Source organism: Leguminivora glycinivorella, chromosome 2, assembly GCF_023078275.1.
Source record: "Leguminivora glycinivorella isolate SPB_JAAS2020 chromosome 2, LegGlyc_1.1, whole genome shotgun sequence".
Taxonomy (NCBI): Eukaryota; Metazoa; Arthropoda; class Insecta; order Lepidoptera; family Tortricidae; genus Leguminivora; species Leguminivora glycinivorella.
This window is the reverse complement of record NC_062972.1, coordinates 16850532-16870560: the sequence shown is the minus strand read 5'-3', so window position 1 is coordinate 16870560 and position 20029 is coordinate 16850532. Positions and strand designations below refer to the sequence as shown.

The window sequence follows — 20029 nt, the reverse complement described above, 5'->3', positions numbered from 1 at the left end:
TTTGTTTATAATTTGGATGTTTAGATTATTGCAATCCGATAAGAAATCTGAATTCAAAGGTTTATTATTTTTGGCTTTTTAGTTTCTCTGTGTTTTGTAACACGCTTATTTTTGAAGGCGGTTTTATTTTTTGTTAAAAAGTTTATACTTCGTACAAAGCTCGCTCAAAGTCTGGGTTCCTTGAACACACATTTTAGCGATGCATGAAACATGATTCTTAACCGGTGCACATGCGAACGCGCGCAGCTCAAGTTGACTTAGCAGAATGATAACAAAGCACACTGTAATATTAATTAACATTAAATTAAGCAACGTGTGCTGCGATAACAACCCTGCGGGGATTCTCGTTAGGACCCTTTAGTGCTACGTCATAGACGTAGTAATTAATATGGACGTGCGGTTTGCGTGCGCCAGAGAGGGACAAAACATACGAAATGCGACGAAATTAAAAACACGTTTTCCGTACAATATACGAGTACATATACTAAAGTTGACCTACGAATTTATTTGTTACCCACCAAAAAAATGTTAGAGGAAAAGACAATGAATAATATCGCTTTTTCTCCTACTCTTACGCTACTTGTTAGATCATTTCTCCCCTCCCCAGGAATTCATATTCAAGAATCTCAATTTCTCTGCTTCGCCTAAAGGTTGACTAGTACAGAACGCATATGGCATTACGTTCGCCTTTTGTACCGTAAGGTTTTCTTTGTGCAATAAAGGTTAAATAAATGAATCTCAGATTTAATATTGACTTAATCAATATTAAATTTCATGGGGAGAAGAAAATGCTTATTTATAGGCACTTGCATTTTCCGTGGTTAATTAAGAGTATTAAAGAAAGCGCGAAAACTTTTTAAAATGGCATTGAACTAAAATTTAAGATGTAACAGAAAAACTTCTAAAAAGGAAGTTACTGCACTTCTTTTTTTTCTTTGATTTCGTATTTTAGTCTATAAGAGACATTAAAAATAGGTACATGAGTATGTAGCTGCTCGTAGCTTTTTGATTTTATTCTTGCTGACGGAAATGATCGATAACGATAACCCAAAAAGGTTGTACATTTTCTCACTCCCATTTATAATTATTAACCAAGAAGAAAAGATAGAGCTCCGCAACGGAACACACCCAAAATGGCCGGCAGATGCGGAAGCGGCGTACAATTAATTATGCCGCCGCCATAATAACTCGCTTCATTAAACAGAAACCTGAAACAAAGCGCTGACACTACAAAATTGCACACTATTTCGCTGAAAATAATAATTGGTTCTATAAATAAATGGAAACAAAAGTTTTTATCACAAATACAACTATCAAAAAGTGCTGGATAATTTGATGTATTAGAGAAACTACGTATTGCGCACATTTAGGGCATAAGTTTATTTCGTATATATTTTACTTATGTCGCTTGCTGATAAATTGCTGATAGACAGTAGTCTGTTTACTAAACCCATTTTCGAATGACTGCCATCAAGAACCAAAGCCACATTAGCGAATGTTTTAAACGCGGTTTATAATGACTGCCATCAACAGAACCAAAGCCATATTAGCGAATGTTTTAAACGCGGTTTATAAACAATTTTAAAATACTAATAATACATATAAATATAACAAGATATTTACTGAGCAACCAACCACACATAGATGGCGCCACAAAAAAAATGTTAGCTTTCGATTATATGGTAGATGGCGGTTAGTCGCACTTTTGACATAGAAGTCTACAAAATTTTTTTTTGTGGCGCCATGGCGGGCGATCTCGACGAGTCGACGCGTTTTACCAATGTAACAGCAAAAATTATGGCAACGAGTCGACGCGTTCCATCATTTCATTTCCATCAAACCATGATAAGTGGAAGAAGTAAGAAAGCCAGTGCTCAGCAGTGAGATATGAAATATGTAGACTGTAAGAAATTTTTAAAAGGCCCTCATTTTAGTACGATCTTCTCATTCTCAACACCCAGCTAGTAGCTTTTCTTAATGTTTCTCCTAGGGAGGGCAGCGGCATACGAGGGGCGTTCAATAAGTAATGATAATGAGTATTAAAACATAAGAATATGAGTATCCTTATATTTTTATAATTAAAAGTAACTCTTTTGTGATTTATTTACATATTAAATTTTTTCAATTATTATTTGTTTGCCCCCTTTAAAAATTAAAATCTTTACGATAGTCTAAATACCATGTCAGTAAGCACTTCACTTCATTATACTTCAGAGTAGCGATTATTTTACAATTTTATTTAAAGGTCGGGTATAAAATATTAATGATCCTTATATTACCTTCAATATTAGATATGTCACTTGTAGCTTTAAATACACTAACTTGAGCAGCACCCTCGGCAATTTGAGGGTTCGGCCCTGTCGACTGTCATTTTGAAGGCCAAAAATATTATTATTTGTTTGTTCAAAATGTTCTTATTGTAACTAATCATTTTTTTTATATTAAAATGATTGTATGTTCTTCTTTAATACTAACGTAATTTTGTTTCCAATCTATATTCTCAATTTTCGTGATAATCTGTAAAAATCGTGAACATGACCCAAAACAGCACCTAGAGTTTTTTTGGATACCATACCGTTTGAAAATGTATCTATACGAACTTTTTTTATTGATGTTACTAACAAAGGATAAACCCAGCTTTAATTACATTTTGGACGTCCCTCATAATTCGATTTTTCTTTAATTTGATAGTTTTTTATTGTGCAATAAAGCTTTTAAGCATCTAAACCACAAATAGGCTAGTTTCTTACCAGTCAAATCAGCTTCTTTGCTAATATGGAATTACTATGAAATAGGTACTGAGGAGTGACGTCACGGTCAATTCATGTACTTTTTATCCTTCTCTTTGACTTATTAAATATAAATTATGTTAAAACATAACTACTATCCATATATTTCTTCTAATTTTGTGGTGCTTTATTTCATGCACTGTTAATATTTTATTTTAAGTATAGGAAACTATAGCCTATTATAACAGAAAGAAACCCAAAGCGAACCCAAATATCAAACTTCATTTTTTATCGCAAAAGTAATGTAAGTAAGTAATATTTGCTGACGAGTATCCATTTTTTATCAATGGATACCATAAGCGTCTGATCTTACAATTGATAGGCTCGGGTGCCTCGGGTGCAAAGCCCGTCTAGTGATAATAAAATTCTTGCCTGTGGGCGCGGCGCAGGCAATTTTCGAGAATCACCTGGCTGATTCACACGCCTAGCGATACCACGTTTTCTTCAAAATACTGTAAGTGACTTCTATGAGCGCTGGTGGCCTAGCGGTAAGAGCGTGCGACTTTCAATCCGGAGGTCGCGGGTTCGAACCCCGGCTCGTACCAATGAGATGTACTCGTATGTATATACTCGTATGTATGTATACTCGTATGTACAAGTGTAATTGGTAAATCGTTCTTGTAACTAAATAAATAAATAAATAAATGAGTTTTTCGGAACTTATGTGCGAAATGTCGTTTGATATTTGCCAGTCGCTTTTCGGTGAAGGAAAACATCGAGAGGAAACCGGACTAATTTCAATAAGGCCTAGTTGCCCTTCGGGTTGGAAGGTCAGATGGCAGTCGCTTTCGTAAAAACTAGTGCCTACACCAAATCTTGGGATTAGTTGTCAAAAGCGGACCGCAGGCTCCCATGAGCCGTGGCAAAAATGCCGGGATAACGCAAGGAGGATGATGACTGTAACTACTGTAAGTGACTTCTATGCTTATTTTATTAATTGAGTACCAGGTAATCAAGCCAGCTTTTGGGTAAGGCCAATGTTTCAAGTTACACTATACCTCTATAAATGGCAGCCTAGTAAAATGTTCACAGGATTTGAAAATTTATTCATGTGTAGGTGCCGAAAAAACCATTTATGTGCATGAAAAACCTATGTACACTAAATGCATCAGGTGCCTATATTAGGTACAATCTTGATGAAAATATAACTTGGCCGTGTAATTAAAAAAACTTATCACCGTGTCACACCTTGTTTACTTACAGTGCGTTCGAGAACTAAGAGTACCTAGGCTCCGTCCGTAATATCTTCTAGCGGATGTTTAGTGTTTAGCCAGCGCGATCTTGCCTAGAGAAAATACCCGGGAGATTACGGTGATAAATCTATTAGCTTGGCAGGCGTTCTGCTTAGATTTTAATTACCTAAACTTGAAAATAATTACCCAACACAATATTGTATTGAGTTCTCACATTCTCACAAGATACAATTATTATTTTTTTTACAAAGATTTGTTTTGTCTGGTCATTTTAACTTTTCACTACCATTGACTTTATTTGTTGTATGGTTTGTTTAGGTGCATTTTTTAATATACATAACATGTTGGTGAAACATTTTCAGTGCCAGCGCGTGCTATGTGCTACAGGCGTAGCCGATAACATGGGGAAATGTGCATGTAGCGAAAAGCGCCTACTACGTGAGAATGAGTTTAGTGCAAACGAATAGTTTAGGAACGTTGCGAAGTAAAAAGCTGCATAACATCTCAAAGGTTTCTAAAATAAATATTACTCACCTAGGACAGTCAGCATCAAACAGATGTGTGTCTATTATAGTTACAGGTAAGAATGATTAAACTTTAACATGTCTGACCGCGAACCGTACAGTGAGCTGCAAAACTGCACGGAGAAATTATGAATGACTTCATTGATAAATTCACCATGCACTTTTGCAGCTAATAGTACATAATTATTAATCAATATTTAGAAAAGTTATTCAAGATTTAGGTACTAAGAGTTAGGTACTAAGTATAGCGTTTTTTCATCTGCTATACTATTGATGCTGAAAGTACATAGATAGTTTAATTATAGTACTACAATATAATACTAACAAGCTGTCACGACCACTCCTGTGGTTAATTAAGCAATATTATTGCGCGAACACAGTCCTAACATCGATTATCCTAAATACTGACCCGGACCGAATTTTAATACTGGAAAATTAACCATGTTACAAACAGAAATAATACAAAATTCGTTGACAGTGAATGGAGAAATACGACGTTTTTGAATTTATCAATGGGATATGGCAGCTACAATAGGCAGGTTATTGTTTTCTGATCAAATGATAAATATATCTAATTGATAGAACGTTAAGGTTCACATTAGTAATCATGTAGTTATAGCAATATGAAGTTGTTAGTTAATTCTGGCCCTTGTTAATGTAACACGCATACAATACGGTATTGTTAACGTAATTTGGAAAATCAGACATAGTATTTAATTATGTCAATTGTAATTCACGAGCCTATAGTTTACAAGTTACAAGGCACGGGCTTCTCGTCACATCATAGGTAATTAACCTAAATTATTATTTTTATTTTTCTAAGCACAGTTCAAAGTAATGTTAATAATTCCGTGATCATGATGCATGCAACTGCGTCGAAATATCGGGAGCTCGACAAAAATCAAAAAGGTAATCACGGTCTATATCCCGGTCAATATAAGTCTAATGAAAATAACCGTGAATCATTCAAAACTCTTAATGTTAATAATACTATGGAACTTTACATATTATACCTTTGGGGGGCTAGATGTTAACATACTTACCTACCAGTTACCATTACATAGTTCGTCTAAATCGGTTCAAAGGTTTTCATCACACCCGCACTTTAAATGTGCTATTGCGCGCAGGCGGAACGTGAGTTATAGAAAAATCGTTCTCCCAAGGGAATAATGAAATTTCTTGTACCAAACTTAACTTTTTTACATCTATTTACATATTTTTTACATTGAGTATGAAAAACATTGTTAACTTATGAATATTACTAACTCGGTACCGCAAGCCGTCGCGATTTAACACTCTCGTTAGTAATATTCAACTTCCTCCCCTTGTTGCACAATGTACTATTTCTCACAAAAAGGTTGTATTGGTACGGGTAAAATTGTTATTATGTAGGTACAGCATCTTACAAGTGAAACCAGATTTTTAAATCAAAGGAATCAGGCATGACTCGAACCTGCGACTATTGGAACACCGTGCACCGGTCCAATTGGTTGGCAGAAATGATTTATTTCCTTTAATTTAAAGATTCATTTGTACCTACTTTTTGTCAACAATATCATTATAAACACAAACCTAGGATAGAGTACCCTAGAATATTGTTGAACACAACAAAACTGTTTATTGACTTCCACCGCTTCCACGCCATCTCTCGATCACGTCATACACTATTTGGTTATATGACTAGCGTAACAAGCGGTATGGTGCCGTACATCGCTATAACTCAGCACGCGAAGGTTAACACGATACCAATTAGATGGCAGTATTTCGATACTTATTTAAATTTTGTCACTGTTAACATTTTACCAAATAACTTACGTACTTATATCGCTCCAGTGAATTATCAATCAAAAGAGAAGCTAACGTTAAACACAAACATAGGTACCTACTCCATTAAAATTTAGAAAGTACGTGTTTACCTATGTATGTGTGTTGTTTTTTCCAATATAATAATTATGATAATATAATTAAAACCACATTGGTACTTAAAACGTAAAACATAAACATGAAACTTGGTCTTGTCATGATACGAAAGCATTAGAAATCCAAACTTTTAAATTTTCAAATGTGCATTGATGCGAAATGTGCGTCGACGAGCGTATTACTCGCAGTTGGCCGAATGATTAGTTTCTTGCGTAGTAAATTCCTCGCAGCATTGACAATAGGGGCTGATGTGCGTTATGTGCAGGTATGCCATACAAAAACTTATTTGAAATTTGAATTTTGCCTTGCTATTTAGTAAACGATGTTATCTTATCAGCTTTGGTGTTAAGTACTTATAACTGTTATTTTACTCTATAAAAATAGGTACCGTATTGGCACAGTATAATAAAGAGTACTATCGTACAGTATGGCCACTTACGCTCCCCGCTGAAAGCGCCGCTCACCCCCTCTCGGTTACCTCGCAGTTACCGACTGTCAAAAACGCGACCAGTCGACCTGTCATATTTCACTTATACAAGCATAGTACGCGTTCACCTACACGAGCTTAGAATGTGTGCTAGGAACGCGCTTCTTTCATATAATTTGATCGCCAGTGTCCGAGATGTGGTATTGGCCATCTTCCTGCTCGGAGAAACAAAGAAATAACAATCTAATTAGTTATGACCGAAAGCGAGATTGTTGTTGTTCTAGAAACTGTGCATTTCAGTTTTTTTTAGAATTCAATGCACCTAAACGAAATAATTACTGTACATCCGTCTGTCTATCAAAATCTTTAATCTCCGGAACGCCCAAAGTTATCGAATGCAAATTAAAACCATATAAGTTACAGCGGGACAAATCTCGACTGGGGGGCAAATGTAACTGGTCCATTTTTTTCATGTTTTGCAATGTTTGCATTATTAAATAGAGTGTCCACCGGTTATATATGGTAGGCATGTTCAGTGGATACATGTAGAACTCAATATCATAGTGAAATAATGAAATAGGTAACAATAATAAAAAAAAACTGATGAATAATAAAAACTTTTTACAAAAAAATACAACCGACTTCAAAAAGAACAATCATCATCATGAGTTCACTTTATAAAAGTGCCAGTTCTCGAGAGAAACTACTCGAGTTAAGTGTAAGAGTTAAGAAAACACCGAAATCACCATACATGTGCCTTTAAAAATTGAGGAGTTCCCTCAACTCTTCATGGATCCCATCATCAGAACAGCTCCAGATTAATATGTGACTACCTTGTAGGTAGCTCCTTTCAAACAAAAAAAGAATTATTGAAATCGGCCTACGGGTCTTGGAGTAGTCGGTCAACATATATTGTTTAAGAAATCATCATCACTGTCACCAAAACAATCATCATCATCAAGTCCACTTTATGAATGTGCTCATTTTCGAGAGAAACTGCTCAAGTTTGTCAAGAAAACACCGAAATCAGCATATATGTGCCTTTAAAATTTGAGGAGTTCCCTCAACTCTTCATGGATCCCATCATCAGAACAGCTCCAAATTAATATGGGACCACCTTGAAGTTAGCTTCTTTCAAACAAAAAAACAATTGAAATCGGACCACTGGTTCAGGAGTAATCAGGTATCATACATAAAATGAACCCGAATATAACCTAGCTCTCCTTCTTTATTTTCAGTAAAGAAGTCGGTTAAATAATTTTTAAGAAAAAAAACCGCCTTCCTTTGGGGTTCTGGTGATAAATACTTTCAAATGTTGGATTATGTTATCAATTTATCGTTACTGTATATTTTTAAAATATTTTTCATTCATTTTTTTCATTTTTCAATTCGTTTGTTGTTATTCGATATCTCCGTCATTTCTGAACCTATTTTGAAATCTGGATGATTCTGAAGTACTTACAGATGAGAATGATTATCAGAACGGAACTCTAACCAGGGGCGGCTCACTCTTCATCAGCAGTTCCACTGCACCAAATGTCACTGTTCTGGACGTAAGTGCATGCTGTTCTTATAAAAATACCAAAGTCACTATAAGTGTGCCGTTCAGATTTGAGGAGTTCCGTTCTGACCATCATCAGCAATTCCACTGCACCAAATATCACTGTTCTGGACGTAAGTGCATGCTGTTCTTATAAAAATACCAAAGTCACTATAAGTGTGCCGTTCAGATTTGAGGAGTTCCATTCTGACCATCATCAGGAGTTCCACTGCACCAAATGTCACTGTTCCGTACGTAAATGCATGCTGTTCCTTTAAAAACACAAAAATCACCATATGTATGCCTTTCAGATTCGAGGAGTTCCCTCGATTTCTTCAGGATCCCATCATCAGAACTGGGTTCTGAGAGAAATGGGACCAATCTGTATGTATATACATTCAATCAAAAAAAAATTTCAAAATCGGTCTAGTAACGACGGAGATATCGAGGAACAAACATTAAAAAAAAAAAAAAAAAAAAAAAAAAAAAAAACATACAGACGACTTGATAACCCCTTCCTTTGAGATTTGGAAGGCGGTTAAAAATGGATTAGTTACAATTGTCCCCAGTCGAGATTTGCCCCGCTGTACCTTACCCATATATACTTAGGTACTCAGATGTACGCTGTGTTTGATAATTTTGAAAAATGCACACTTTTACTTATGGGGTAACGCGAAGAAAGAAGAAAGGCAAGTGCTGTTCTAATCGATGCCCGGAAACCTTATACTTCTACACTCTTGGGAAACAAAATGACTGATGAAAGTAGTTGAAAGACACCACGTCCCTTGGTGACTAATCAGATATTGTCTCACTTTAATGCGAAATCACAATTTTATGGTAGTTACACTGTATACATATAATATAGCAAACAAATCTTTTTTTATGTATAAAGTATAATTTACTTCAATTCGTACCTCGTTCCTACGTAACTATACTTCTTCTATATTACTAAACGGATTCAATACTTTTTTATCCCAAATACCATCTTTTTATCGTGATATCCGTGATGACATCATTTTATAAGAATTATAAGATGCTTAATTTTATTAGATTTCACAAGGCAACTCTGCCAATTACATTAATGTAGACAAAAACAGGAATTAGTTACGTGACCAAACTAAATAAAAAACTACACCAAAATAACGATATACCTATGAATTATGTACCAGCAGCATCAATAAAAAGATTTATTTTTTGCCAACACTCATCCAATCAAAAGCGGTGCTAATTTCTAAGTAAAATAAATCCTTGTTATTTAAACTGTGTCCATGTCAGAATTTACATCAACATTATTAGAGCTTCTGCCATGAGCTTTTGATGTTTTAAAACATGTTACAGCGTCACGGAATGAAGAAAGATAATACCTAGCTCCCGTAAATTCCTAAGGGCCACTTACACCAACGAAAATGGAGGGTTAACCCGAGGGTTAACCCACCATTTTATATGGAATTTGATAGTTGACAGCCCACTAACTCTGAGTTAAGTGGTTGGTGCAAGTGGGCAAAATAGAAATATTCACACTCAGATCGCAGGACTTGAACTTACGACTTTCTGTATTCCCAGTGTATAACCTTCGGCATTGCCGGTGCTTCTGCATTCTTTCTTTAATTTATGAAGTTTTGATTTGCAAAAATGTCATTTTTGGCACAAGCTTTAATCGCCGATTGTACCTTTCTTTCAACAGTCATCTACTGCTCTCCGAGAAGTTTCTAAAAACCCCTTACTCGATGGGGATACGTTTCATAACAGAGTTCTTATGACCACCATTCTGCTATATCATCAAATCAGCTCCATGACACCATAATATTGCATTGTCACGTGATTTACATTTGTGTGCAAAATTTCAGCTCAATCGGAAACCGGGAAGTGGGTCAAATTTAGCTCCTACGTTTTGACCCAAACTAACATACTAACAAGGCAAGTTGAATAAAAGCTTGTAAAAATATGCAGTAACGCTCGCATATGCTATCTGTCGAAATCGAATGGTAGGATTTAGGTAGATACTTTTTATGTCGAATACGAGTTTGCACATTCGAACCTAATAATTTTGGCTAAAGTTAAAATATCCACAAAATGCATTAACGTATGAGCGGAATGCTGGAGTTTGATCATCAGCCAGCGTAAATTAATTGTGGTTTTGATAACAGGTTTAACGTTAATGAAATGATGCAAATGACTAAATACTTGGATTTCCATTTACTATTTATTCAATTAACTCAATGTGCGTGTTTAAATTATACCGTGAGTTGGGACTTTTCGGTACATTTTTTGGAGTAAACATCAATAACTAAAATATGTTACGATACCGACTTACAAGAGGCACCCGAATCATTGAATTGGGGTGTTCCCCAAATACCTGCCTTGGAACTCTGTGAAAACCGACGAGAGTATGAAATAGGGGATTAAGCTGTACCTATCCAAGATTTCCGAAAACAATTATTTAATTGGTTTTTTGAAGCATTAAATTATTATATAAATCATTAAAAGCGGTTATGTACCTCTACAATTATTATTAAGTGCGTCTTAGCAGCGTAATTCAATAAAGGTGCAAGTGAACACGTGCATTGTTTAAATCACATAACTTAAAAACTTGGAAATCTCAGTGTTCCTTGCGTAATAAGTAATAGTTTTCCTTGTAATTATGATACTTTTTGTCATCATAAAATAATGTATAATACTCGCTATCGGATGGTAACGTAAGAGATGTAAGAATTTAATTTTCTTTTACACGCTTATTCTTAAAACTTCATACACTCAACTACATAAATAATACTAAGCATGTATGTACTTATGTCACAAAATTCAGCAGGTCTTAACATAGCGTCATTTTTAGTTTTAATAAATAACTATTACATTTAATAAAGCTGATTAAAAATTCAGTGACATGTCAAAGCCAAACATTTATACAAAGAAAACAGGTATAGGGGACGCAACTGACGTCCGATTTAATGTGACGTAGACAATCGATAACAAATAGACTTTTAAAATACCTTTACATCGCTAGAATTTCGAAACAAGCGCGTCCCGATAGGCATCGTATAAATAGTACTCTTAAATCACACACATTGTATTGCCTAACCACTTAAACGATATTCATTGTGGGCGCCGCACGTGAGAAACCTCCCATTCAAATTGATAGAATCGCGTACGGCCTAACAGTATTGCAGTAAGCATCGTGGCGTTAAGCCGCGCGAAATGTGGAAGGTCATAATAGCCGCGTGCACGAGCCTGGTGGTCACCGCTCCGGTCGACGATCGCGTCGACTTCGCACCCATCAATCAATTCGCTCTCAGACTTCTAGACAACGCATATGCTTTCCAAGAAAACTTTGGGCGGCATAACTTTGCAGTTTCTCCATTATCAGTATGGAGCGTCTTCTCGCTACTTGCTGAAGGATCAGCAGGAGACACCTTCCAAGAACTTATGAAGGAACTACAGTTACCTCAGGACTTGAGGGCAACTCAAGAATTACATATAGCGGCGGATGGCATTTTAAGAAGCAACGATCCTGATCTAGTGATTCACAAACAAGCCGCTTTGTTCCCTGAATGCTCATTAGATATACACCAGGAGTTTTGTCAAGCAGCTAACATGTACAGAACAGGTGTATATTCCGTTGATATTACAAACACTACTAGACTGGCAGATGATATAAATTACTATATTTGTGTGGCTACAGAGGGACAAATAAGAAATGCAGTGAAAGAAGAATTTCTTAGAGATTTAAGATTGTTGATAGTTGATGCCTTGTACTTCAGAGCAAATTGGACACATCCTTTCGACCCGACTGCAACTAGAGAAGAAGATTTCTACAATGGCCAAGGGAAAACAATTGGACGAGTAAACATGATGTTTCACAAAGCATCTCACAATGTAGGAGACTCAAATTCAATAGGTGCACAGGTCCTCGAAATGACATATGGGAAAAATGAAGAATTTTCAATGTTGATACTGTTACCTTTTGAAGGTATGCCACTAAAAACACTACTTAGCAATTTAGTCTCATCTCCTTTGGACTGGATAATGGACTTCAAACGAGACGATAAACGACCGGAAATTGATGTGTTTATTCCTCGTTTCAAAATATCTTCGCAAATTGATTTGATTCCAGCTTTGAAATACACTGGTATTCATACAATTTTCGACAGTGAGAAGGCACAGTTGCCTGGTATTTCTGACAGTCCCTTGTTTGTGTCTAAAACAATTCAAAATGTAGAAATAGACGTAAGAGAAGAAGGTACGGTTGCAGCTGCAGCTACAGTGGTTGGGTTAGAGAATCGGTTTCTTTCCCAGCGGTTTGAGGCTAACAAAGAGTTTGTTTTCTTGATCACACATAGAAAATCAAACGTAATCTTATTTGCCGGCGTGTATAGTGACCCTGCTGTTGTGTGAATTAAATTATTTTAGGATAATTGTGTTTTTATTCGTTGAGAAACTGGAGAAGTTGAGTGTGTGAGAACGGTGTAATAATTCATTTATAAAATGCACAGTAAACATATAACACAGATAGCTAGCCCCTCCTGCAGGTATCTTTGAATCCATTACCTATTCTAAAAATAGGCCAAGTCGATATTTACCTACGTCTTTACGCAGGGTTCAGGGCTCAAAGATTTATATATTTATATCCCATTTACGTTTTTTTTTGGAGAAATGAGGGTTTGGGATGTTTATACTGGATGTTTATAATTTAGTTTATTTGATTTTAATGTATTAATTTATTAATAGTGTACGAAATTAACCAATTATACTTTCCAAGTAACTAAAATGGTTGTGACATATTATAATTTTGATTAAAGAACCCTAAAATTCCGACAGGATTTTAAAATAATACTTTAAATATTATGCATTAATGACTTTCACCTTACACCTACCTGTTACTTGTCACCTAGTGGTCAGGAATTAAATATCATTTTTGTATATTTGGATTCAATACTAAGCATTATCTTATCTGTCACCGTCATCAGATATAGTTTTATAATATAAGTGGTTGCGGGGTCAGACGTTATCGTAAAACTTATTAATTTAAATTCAAAGTATAAAGAAGATGAACAGTGCTAAAAGTATTTATGCCGATATCTATTGTATGTTTTATATTATTCGTGCAGGTAGATTAATTTGTATAATAAATATTTGGTGTCATTTGGACCTGGTACGGTAGATATTTCATGCTATTTAATTAATGTTATTGACAAATGATCTGTGTCTGTGTAATTTTGGGGAACACTGATTATCGTCAAGATGATCTGCGTGCGTAGCCGAATGCACCAACGCTCACGAAACGCTCACGAAACGAAACGTTCGTAGATATCTATCTCTATCGCTCTTGCGTATTAGCACGACAGAGCCAGACTACCTTTCGCGGCGTGTCGTTTTCGTTTCGCGTCGTAGAAATGCCATTCGGGTACGGGGCCTGATGATGGAAAACGAAGCTAGCAAATAAAAAACTCTGTAGGTGCTATAAATCGCAACACCAATCAAAAGGTATCATAAATCATTGTCTCTATGCCGTTTCTTTACTCTGTTCATTTAAATGGTGTTATTGATATTCATACATATTTATTCCCGATCGATACGGTATGATACAAAATAGGTGATTTATATTAAGTACTAGCTTTTGTCCGCGGCTTCGCTCGCGTTAGAAAGAGACAAAAAGTAGCCTATGTCACTCTCCATCCCTTCAACAATCTCCACTTAAAAAATCACGACAATTCGTCGCTCCGTTTAGCCGTGAAAGGCGGACAAACAAACAGACATACACACTTTCCCATTTATAATAATTATTTGTATGTCTTTCCCATCACGGAACAATGGTATTCCGGACCTTTGGGAGGCGTGCGCGGGGCCGAAGCCAACACGTAGAGGCCCTTTCGACACTTTAATGAAATGTAAGGGGTACACCGAGCGGATGTTGCCCTTGCCCGTATCATGGGACACACGCAGAGGCAACACCCGCCAGGGTGTAAGGACTATTTGAGAGTTAATGGAATCTAAAAAGAACTGGTCTATTTTGATGAAAGTGATGGACTAAATAAAACGGTATCCAATTTTAATTATTATTATTATGGATTATGGATTATGGATATTGAAAACCAATACATAAATACTTAGAATGAGGGATCGTTACTACTAGAGATGGGCCGAATATTCGGTAAATATTCGGTATTCGGCATATTCGGCAAGATTTTCAATGTTCGTATTCGGCCGAATAGTTCGGTTGAATTGCCGAATAAACAAAGTAAACAAGTAGCATAAGTTGTCCCGTAATTCATCGAACAATGAATCCTATTTCAGCATTTTATGATTTTAAGGATCTACAAAAAAGATATAAATACATTTTATAATAAAAATACAATTCTTATGCAATAAAGGACAAAATAACAGTAGCTCATGAAATAAAATCAAAGCTTTAGTTATCCACAGTGTTGCCAGACGGAATCTGAAGTATACAGTAGAAAAATGAATAAAAAACCAGTAGATCGGGAGAAAAAGCAGTAGATTACAAATATTGATACCAAGTGCAGAAGAATGAAAGAAAAATTATACTGTTACACGAAAACGGTCCTAGAACTCTTAAAACACTTCTCGCGATTTCAAATTCATGAAGATTGGCGTTTATAGGATTTGGAAAAAATAGGTACAAAGGTAATTTTTGACAAACTTTTTTTCTTTCTTATCCATGATCAAAATGATCAAATGTGTGTATGGAAAAAAAAAACCGACTAAAGGCCACAGTCAAGAAAAACTTACCTACTTATCCCATACAGTTTTTACGAAGATTAAAACTTGAAGAGAGATAAGGTGCATTATTGTAATTTAATTCCAAAAGTCGTCTAATTTCGAAAGTCACACAAAAATCACCATTATTTCTATCATATCAAGATTCCCCTTTCGGAATTACCAGAGCATTTCTGTCATTCGGAATTACCCTAATGCATGCATGCACCTTACAATATTTTGCCCTATGGCAAAACCCTACAGCCTACCTATGTACAGCTCTCTGATATAGCTCAAACGGTTTGGGCAGCGTTTTCGATTAAGGCTCTCAGCCAGTGGGATTTTGTCCGACTTGTTTACCAAATATCGTCATATTTCAAACAAAGTCTCAACAAATCATATGCCTAAACCTCCCCCAAGAATCACTAACTCATGGGTGAAAACCGCATGAAAATCCGTTCAGTAGTTTTTGAGTTTATCGCGAACACACATAGACAGACGCGAAGGGGGACTTTGTTTTATAAGGTGTTCGCATTCAATTGATTCCATTCCTATTCAGTATCGATGGGGCAGTTGCACAAATAAGAACTTTTTCTCAAACTTGCAATGAAATGACGGGACTACTACGTATCCGGTGAGCTGAGTGAAGATGATGATATGTAAAGGAATTTCATAGTACAGTTCACACCAAAGCCTGTAATGCACCCTTCATTTGTTTCTAAACGTCAAATGCTGACACTACACCATAACATTTAGTAATCAGAAAAAAATAGTACTAATGCACCTGAATGTCACCGTTTGGTTATCTCAGAGTTAAAAAAAATTTGGTGCGGAATTAGAAAAGTTTTCTTTTTGCCCAATTCTATCAAAACTATCAAGAAATTCTTTTTTCTGCATTTCATTGCAAGTTTGAGAAAAGCGCTATACATGCCTCGCCGTGAAAAGGGCTTACAAGCCGTATCACTATCCTACTCAGCTGGATATACCTACCTACACAGCATGTCTAAGCCCTTCCTTCCCGGCATCTGACGTAATGTACTATTATTTGATATGAACACATATAAAACCAGTTAGAATACAAACATCAAACTTCTTGCACCCGCCTAAATCGCTATTACTAATACCAAGCTACCACTACAATACGAACAATCACAGATATAAAGTCTGTCAAGCGATTTTTTTCACTAGAAACAAAGCAGCAACTTTAAAAAAATTTAATTTATCGCCTTGACAAAGTTGTTGGACCGTCTATAGTAAAAATTTGAAGCCAATCCAATCGTTTATACTAAAAAATACCGATTTGGGAAAAAGCGTAAAATTACAAAAAAGCAGTAGATCAGTAGATTTTTTCAAAATCAGGTAAATGATAGTAACATTAGGAACATTAAGCGCCATCGTTATTAAACATAATATGTACATATAAATAAGTATCAAAACTCAAATATTAAACATTTATAAGTTTTGAACTCAACATCAGCTTTGAAAATACGTCGCAACCGAATTTTCGGCCGAATGTTCGGTTCGGTAAGAGCTTAACCGAATGTTCGGCCGAATATTCGTATTAGGCAAAATCCTTATTCGGCCCATCTCTAGTTTATAAACGACTCAAATAAAGGTATAACTTAGTGGAGGTCATTCTAGCATCTATGTGTATCTACTGTGACTATAATTGTGACATAATAAGGGTATGAACTGTACGATTTGTACGTGTTTGTGTGGAAAATATACTTAAGATATACTTAAGATACTACTAATAACTATTATTTTCCTAACCTATGTGCTCTCTTGAGTATACCTAAATATTAGTAAGTATTCCTACTTACTGAATACAAAAATAGGCTAGGACAAAATAATTCGCTAATATGTAAACACTACTTTTAAGTATTTGTTTTGTTTTACGATAACTAGATATAAGACTGCTTTGCAATGCCCTCTCAGGGCGCCATGTCGCTCTATTTTAATGAAATGTAACAACTCTACGTGTACCATGGTTCGCAATAAAGATATTCTATTCTATTCTAAAAATTCTGTGCAAACGACTGAAACATGCAATACTTAGTAATATGGCGGTAACATGAAATAATAGAGTGGTTCAGGCATCCGTCCGGTAAACGGACGACGCTGGTTCAATTCCAGCTCGGGACACTTGAAGGCCTTGGCCACTATTTTTTTTGTATAAGTACTAGAGATGGGCCGAATATTCGGTAAATATTCGGTATTCGGCATATTCGGCAAGTTTTTAATTGTTCGTATTCGGCCGAATTATTCGATTGCATTGCCGAATATTTACCGAATAAACAAAGTAAATAACTAATGAAGATCTTACGTATTCCATTGGATAATAAGCTCCTATTTTAGTAGCTTTTTAAGGAACTGCTAAAAAGAGAGAAACCTATGCGTCAAAATATAAATACAATTGTTTTTTAAATAAGTTAAAAAACCGTAGTTTAAGAGTTGAGAAGAATTCAGAGTTGTTTTAATTAAGTTTTAGTTATCCACTAAATCATAAAAACATAGTTGTAGATGGTTGTAGTAACATATGTAATGATTATCAATCATTTAATAGTTTTAATGAAACCCCTTAAAAAATATGGCGTAACCGAATATTCGGCCGAATGTTCGGTTCGGTAAGAGCTGAACCGAATGTTCGGCCGAATATTCGTATTCGGCAAAGTCCATATTCGGCCCATCCAATAAGTACCATTTATTTCATGTTTATAGTATAAATAGTAGTGTGACTACTTAAAAATACAAATGAAAACATTTTCTATGAAAGTAATTTAATTTGTTCTTAAATGTGGCGGAAGTTTAGTATGAGTAAAGGTACTACTAGCTATTAATTCATATTTTACAAATAATCGTTGGGGTTTTTTTTTAATAGGGGTGAATTTAGGATCCAACATTCAGCGTTTAGTGAAGGAGATGGAATAGTAAGTATTAAGTAAGTACCTATCTGTCCTAATTTAACGATTCTATAATCCCTCACGAAGAAATGTCGTTTTGAATTTTGAACTGACCAAAATATGTCAAAAATACGATGTAGAATGTAGATGTTATGAAGATAAAGTTAAGGTTATTATTAAAGGCCATGTTGAAATAAGGAAATAAATAAACGCATCATTGACACTGTACACTGTACGTATAGTGTGCTTATAAGATGGCATTGGAACCGGTTGTAATTAAAGTTGGCGTCACTTATAACAACAATTAAAGTTTCAATGACATTAGAGTACCTACCAAGAAGACATTCTTGGATGATATGTCAAGCTCTTGGTTTTTTATGCTGGACTGAATACACAACCAGAGGGATGGCGAGCAGCAACTCAAGGATATTCATAAAACAAGTCAATTCGAAAATACCTACACAGACTCTACAACAAAATGACGTCTAAATACATGTAACCTAAATTTGTTGTTTTGCATTTCTACTAATGTGTTGCTTATATAAGTAAGTACAATCCGTACTGTATACGTATACAAACCAGTGGATAAAATCTAATTATTTGGAAAGTTCTAGACTCCATCAGGCTAAGTCATACCTCATACCTGCTATTTGTATTTGTAAATAGGTACCTAAATCTGAAACTGTTAAATACCTCATAAAATTGCAGGCCCACCAAAACAAACTGCAGCATTACCAATAGAATATGTGCCTAATAATCTAAGAACTGATTATTAATGTATTGAGTCATAAAACTCATAAATTACCCAAGGAAGAACCCGTCCACAGCTATTAGTAGTGTAATTGTATTAACCACTTCAAACGTTACAATTACAAATTGCTCTCATCAGGTTAGGTAATTTGCGGTAATCATAGTCTCACATTACGAGCAAATCACTGTCAGTAAAAATGTTTATTGATTTCAGCGGTGATCAATATTTTCCTTGACTAAGTTGTCTGCTGACTCTTATGAGTTGTTATGATAATAGTTTTAAACAACAATTTAAAACTAGTACCAAATACAGTTAAGATTCATACGGTCGGAAGGACCACATCCATACTGTTGATAGTTGCTAAGTAAATTACGTTAAGTATACAAATAGTAATTTTATGGACACAACCGACGAAGCGTAACTTCGACACGGTATAATATACAAATTGTATGGTTCATTACACAATTTTACAAAAATACAGTAAGGAAAAATTTAAAATATTATGTACCTACATATGTACAATTGTACATATAGTATAACATAACCATAAATGTTTGTCATAACATAAGTTTAGTTTTGTTTGTTAGAATTAGGTAACGCATTGACTAGCAATGCGGCAATACAGGGATATGGAGTAGGTATATAACTATTTATTAATCTGTCTATAATAGGTTCGAGTACCACGTTAGACAGATTTGTGTTAATTTTTTCATTGCGATTGCATTTTTATTTACAATTTAAGAACACTCAGATATGTAGGTGAATTGGATTTTATTGACCACAGTTTTGCGAATGTTAAGTGTTAACTCTAACAGCCATGATAACCTTACGAGTGCGATCTTGACTTTTAAAATTTAATTAAAATAAAGGCAATAACACACGTAAGTGCGTTTTTATATTATCCGATCCGATATCGGATTTAGGACCGATATTCCATACATTTCAGACACCATCTTTGATTTTTGACTTTGAAATCCTTCCGACATCCGATATCGGATCGGATAATGTGAAAACTCACAAAGAGTATTAATATCACATAAATTCATATGACATGAATTTAAGTGATATATGACATATGAATTTATGTGATATCAATACTAATATACATTTGTCTATTATTTTTAAATATGTACAAAAGACTATGACGCAGGGAATAATAAAACCTTATCCGAACAGGTGATGTGCAAAAGTATTTAATTTGCAAGCGACGACGGCCAACAACTACCAATGACCCACGTAGTCACGAACCTGGCACCTCGCAGGAGGGA

At 35.3% G+C, this 20029-nt stretch overlaps 1 protein-coding gene across 1 annotated transcript; it reads left to right on the top strand.

Annotated features, from left to right (window-relative positions):
* Positions 1–11459: 11459 nt before the first annotated feature.
* On the top strand, positions 11460–12805 carry LOC125239663 (serine protease inhibitor 77Ba-like). The gene has a single exon (XM_048147308.1). It carries the CDS (start codon positions 11589–11591, stop codon positions 12783–12785), a length of 1197 nt encoding a protein of 398 aa, XP_048003265.1. The 5' UTR covers positions 11460–11588; the 3' UTR covers positions 12786–12805.
* Positions 12806–20029: the final 7224 nt, after the last annotated feature.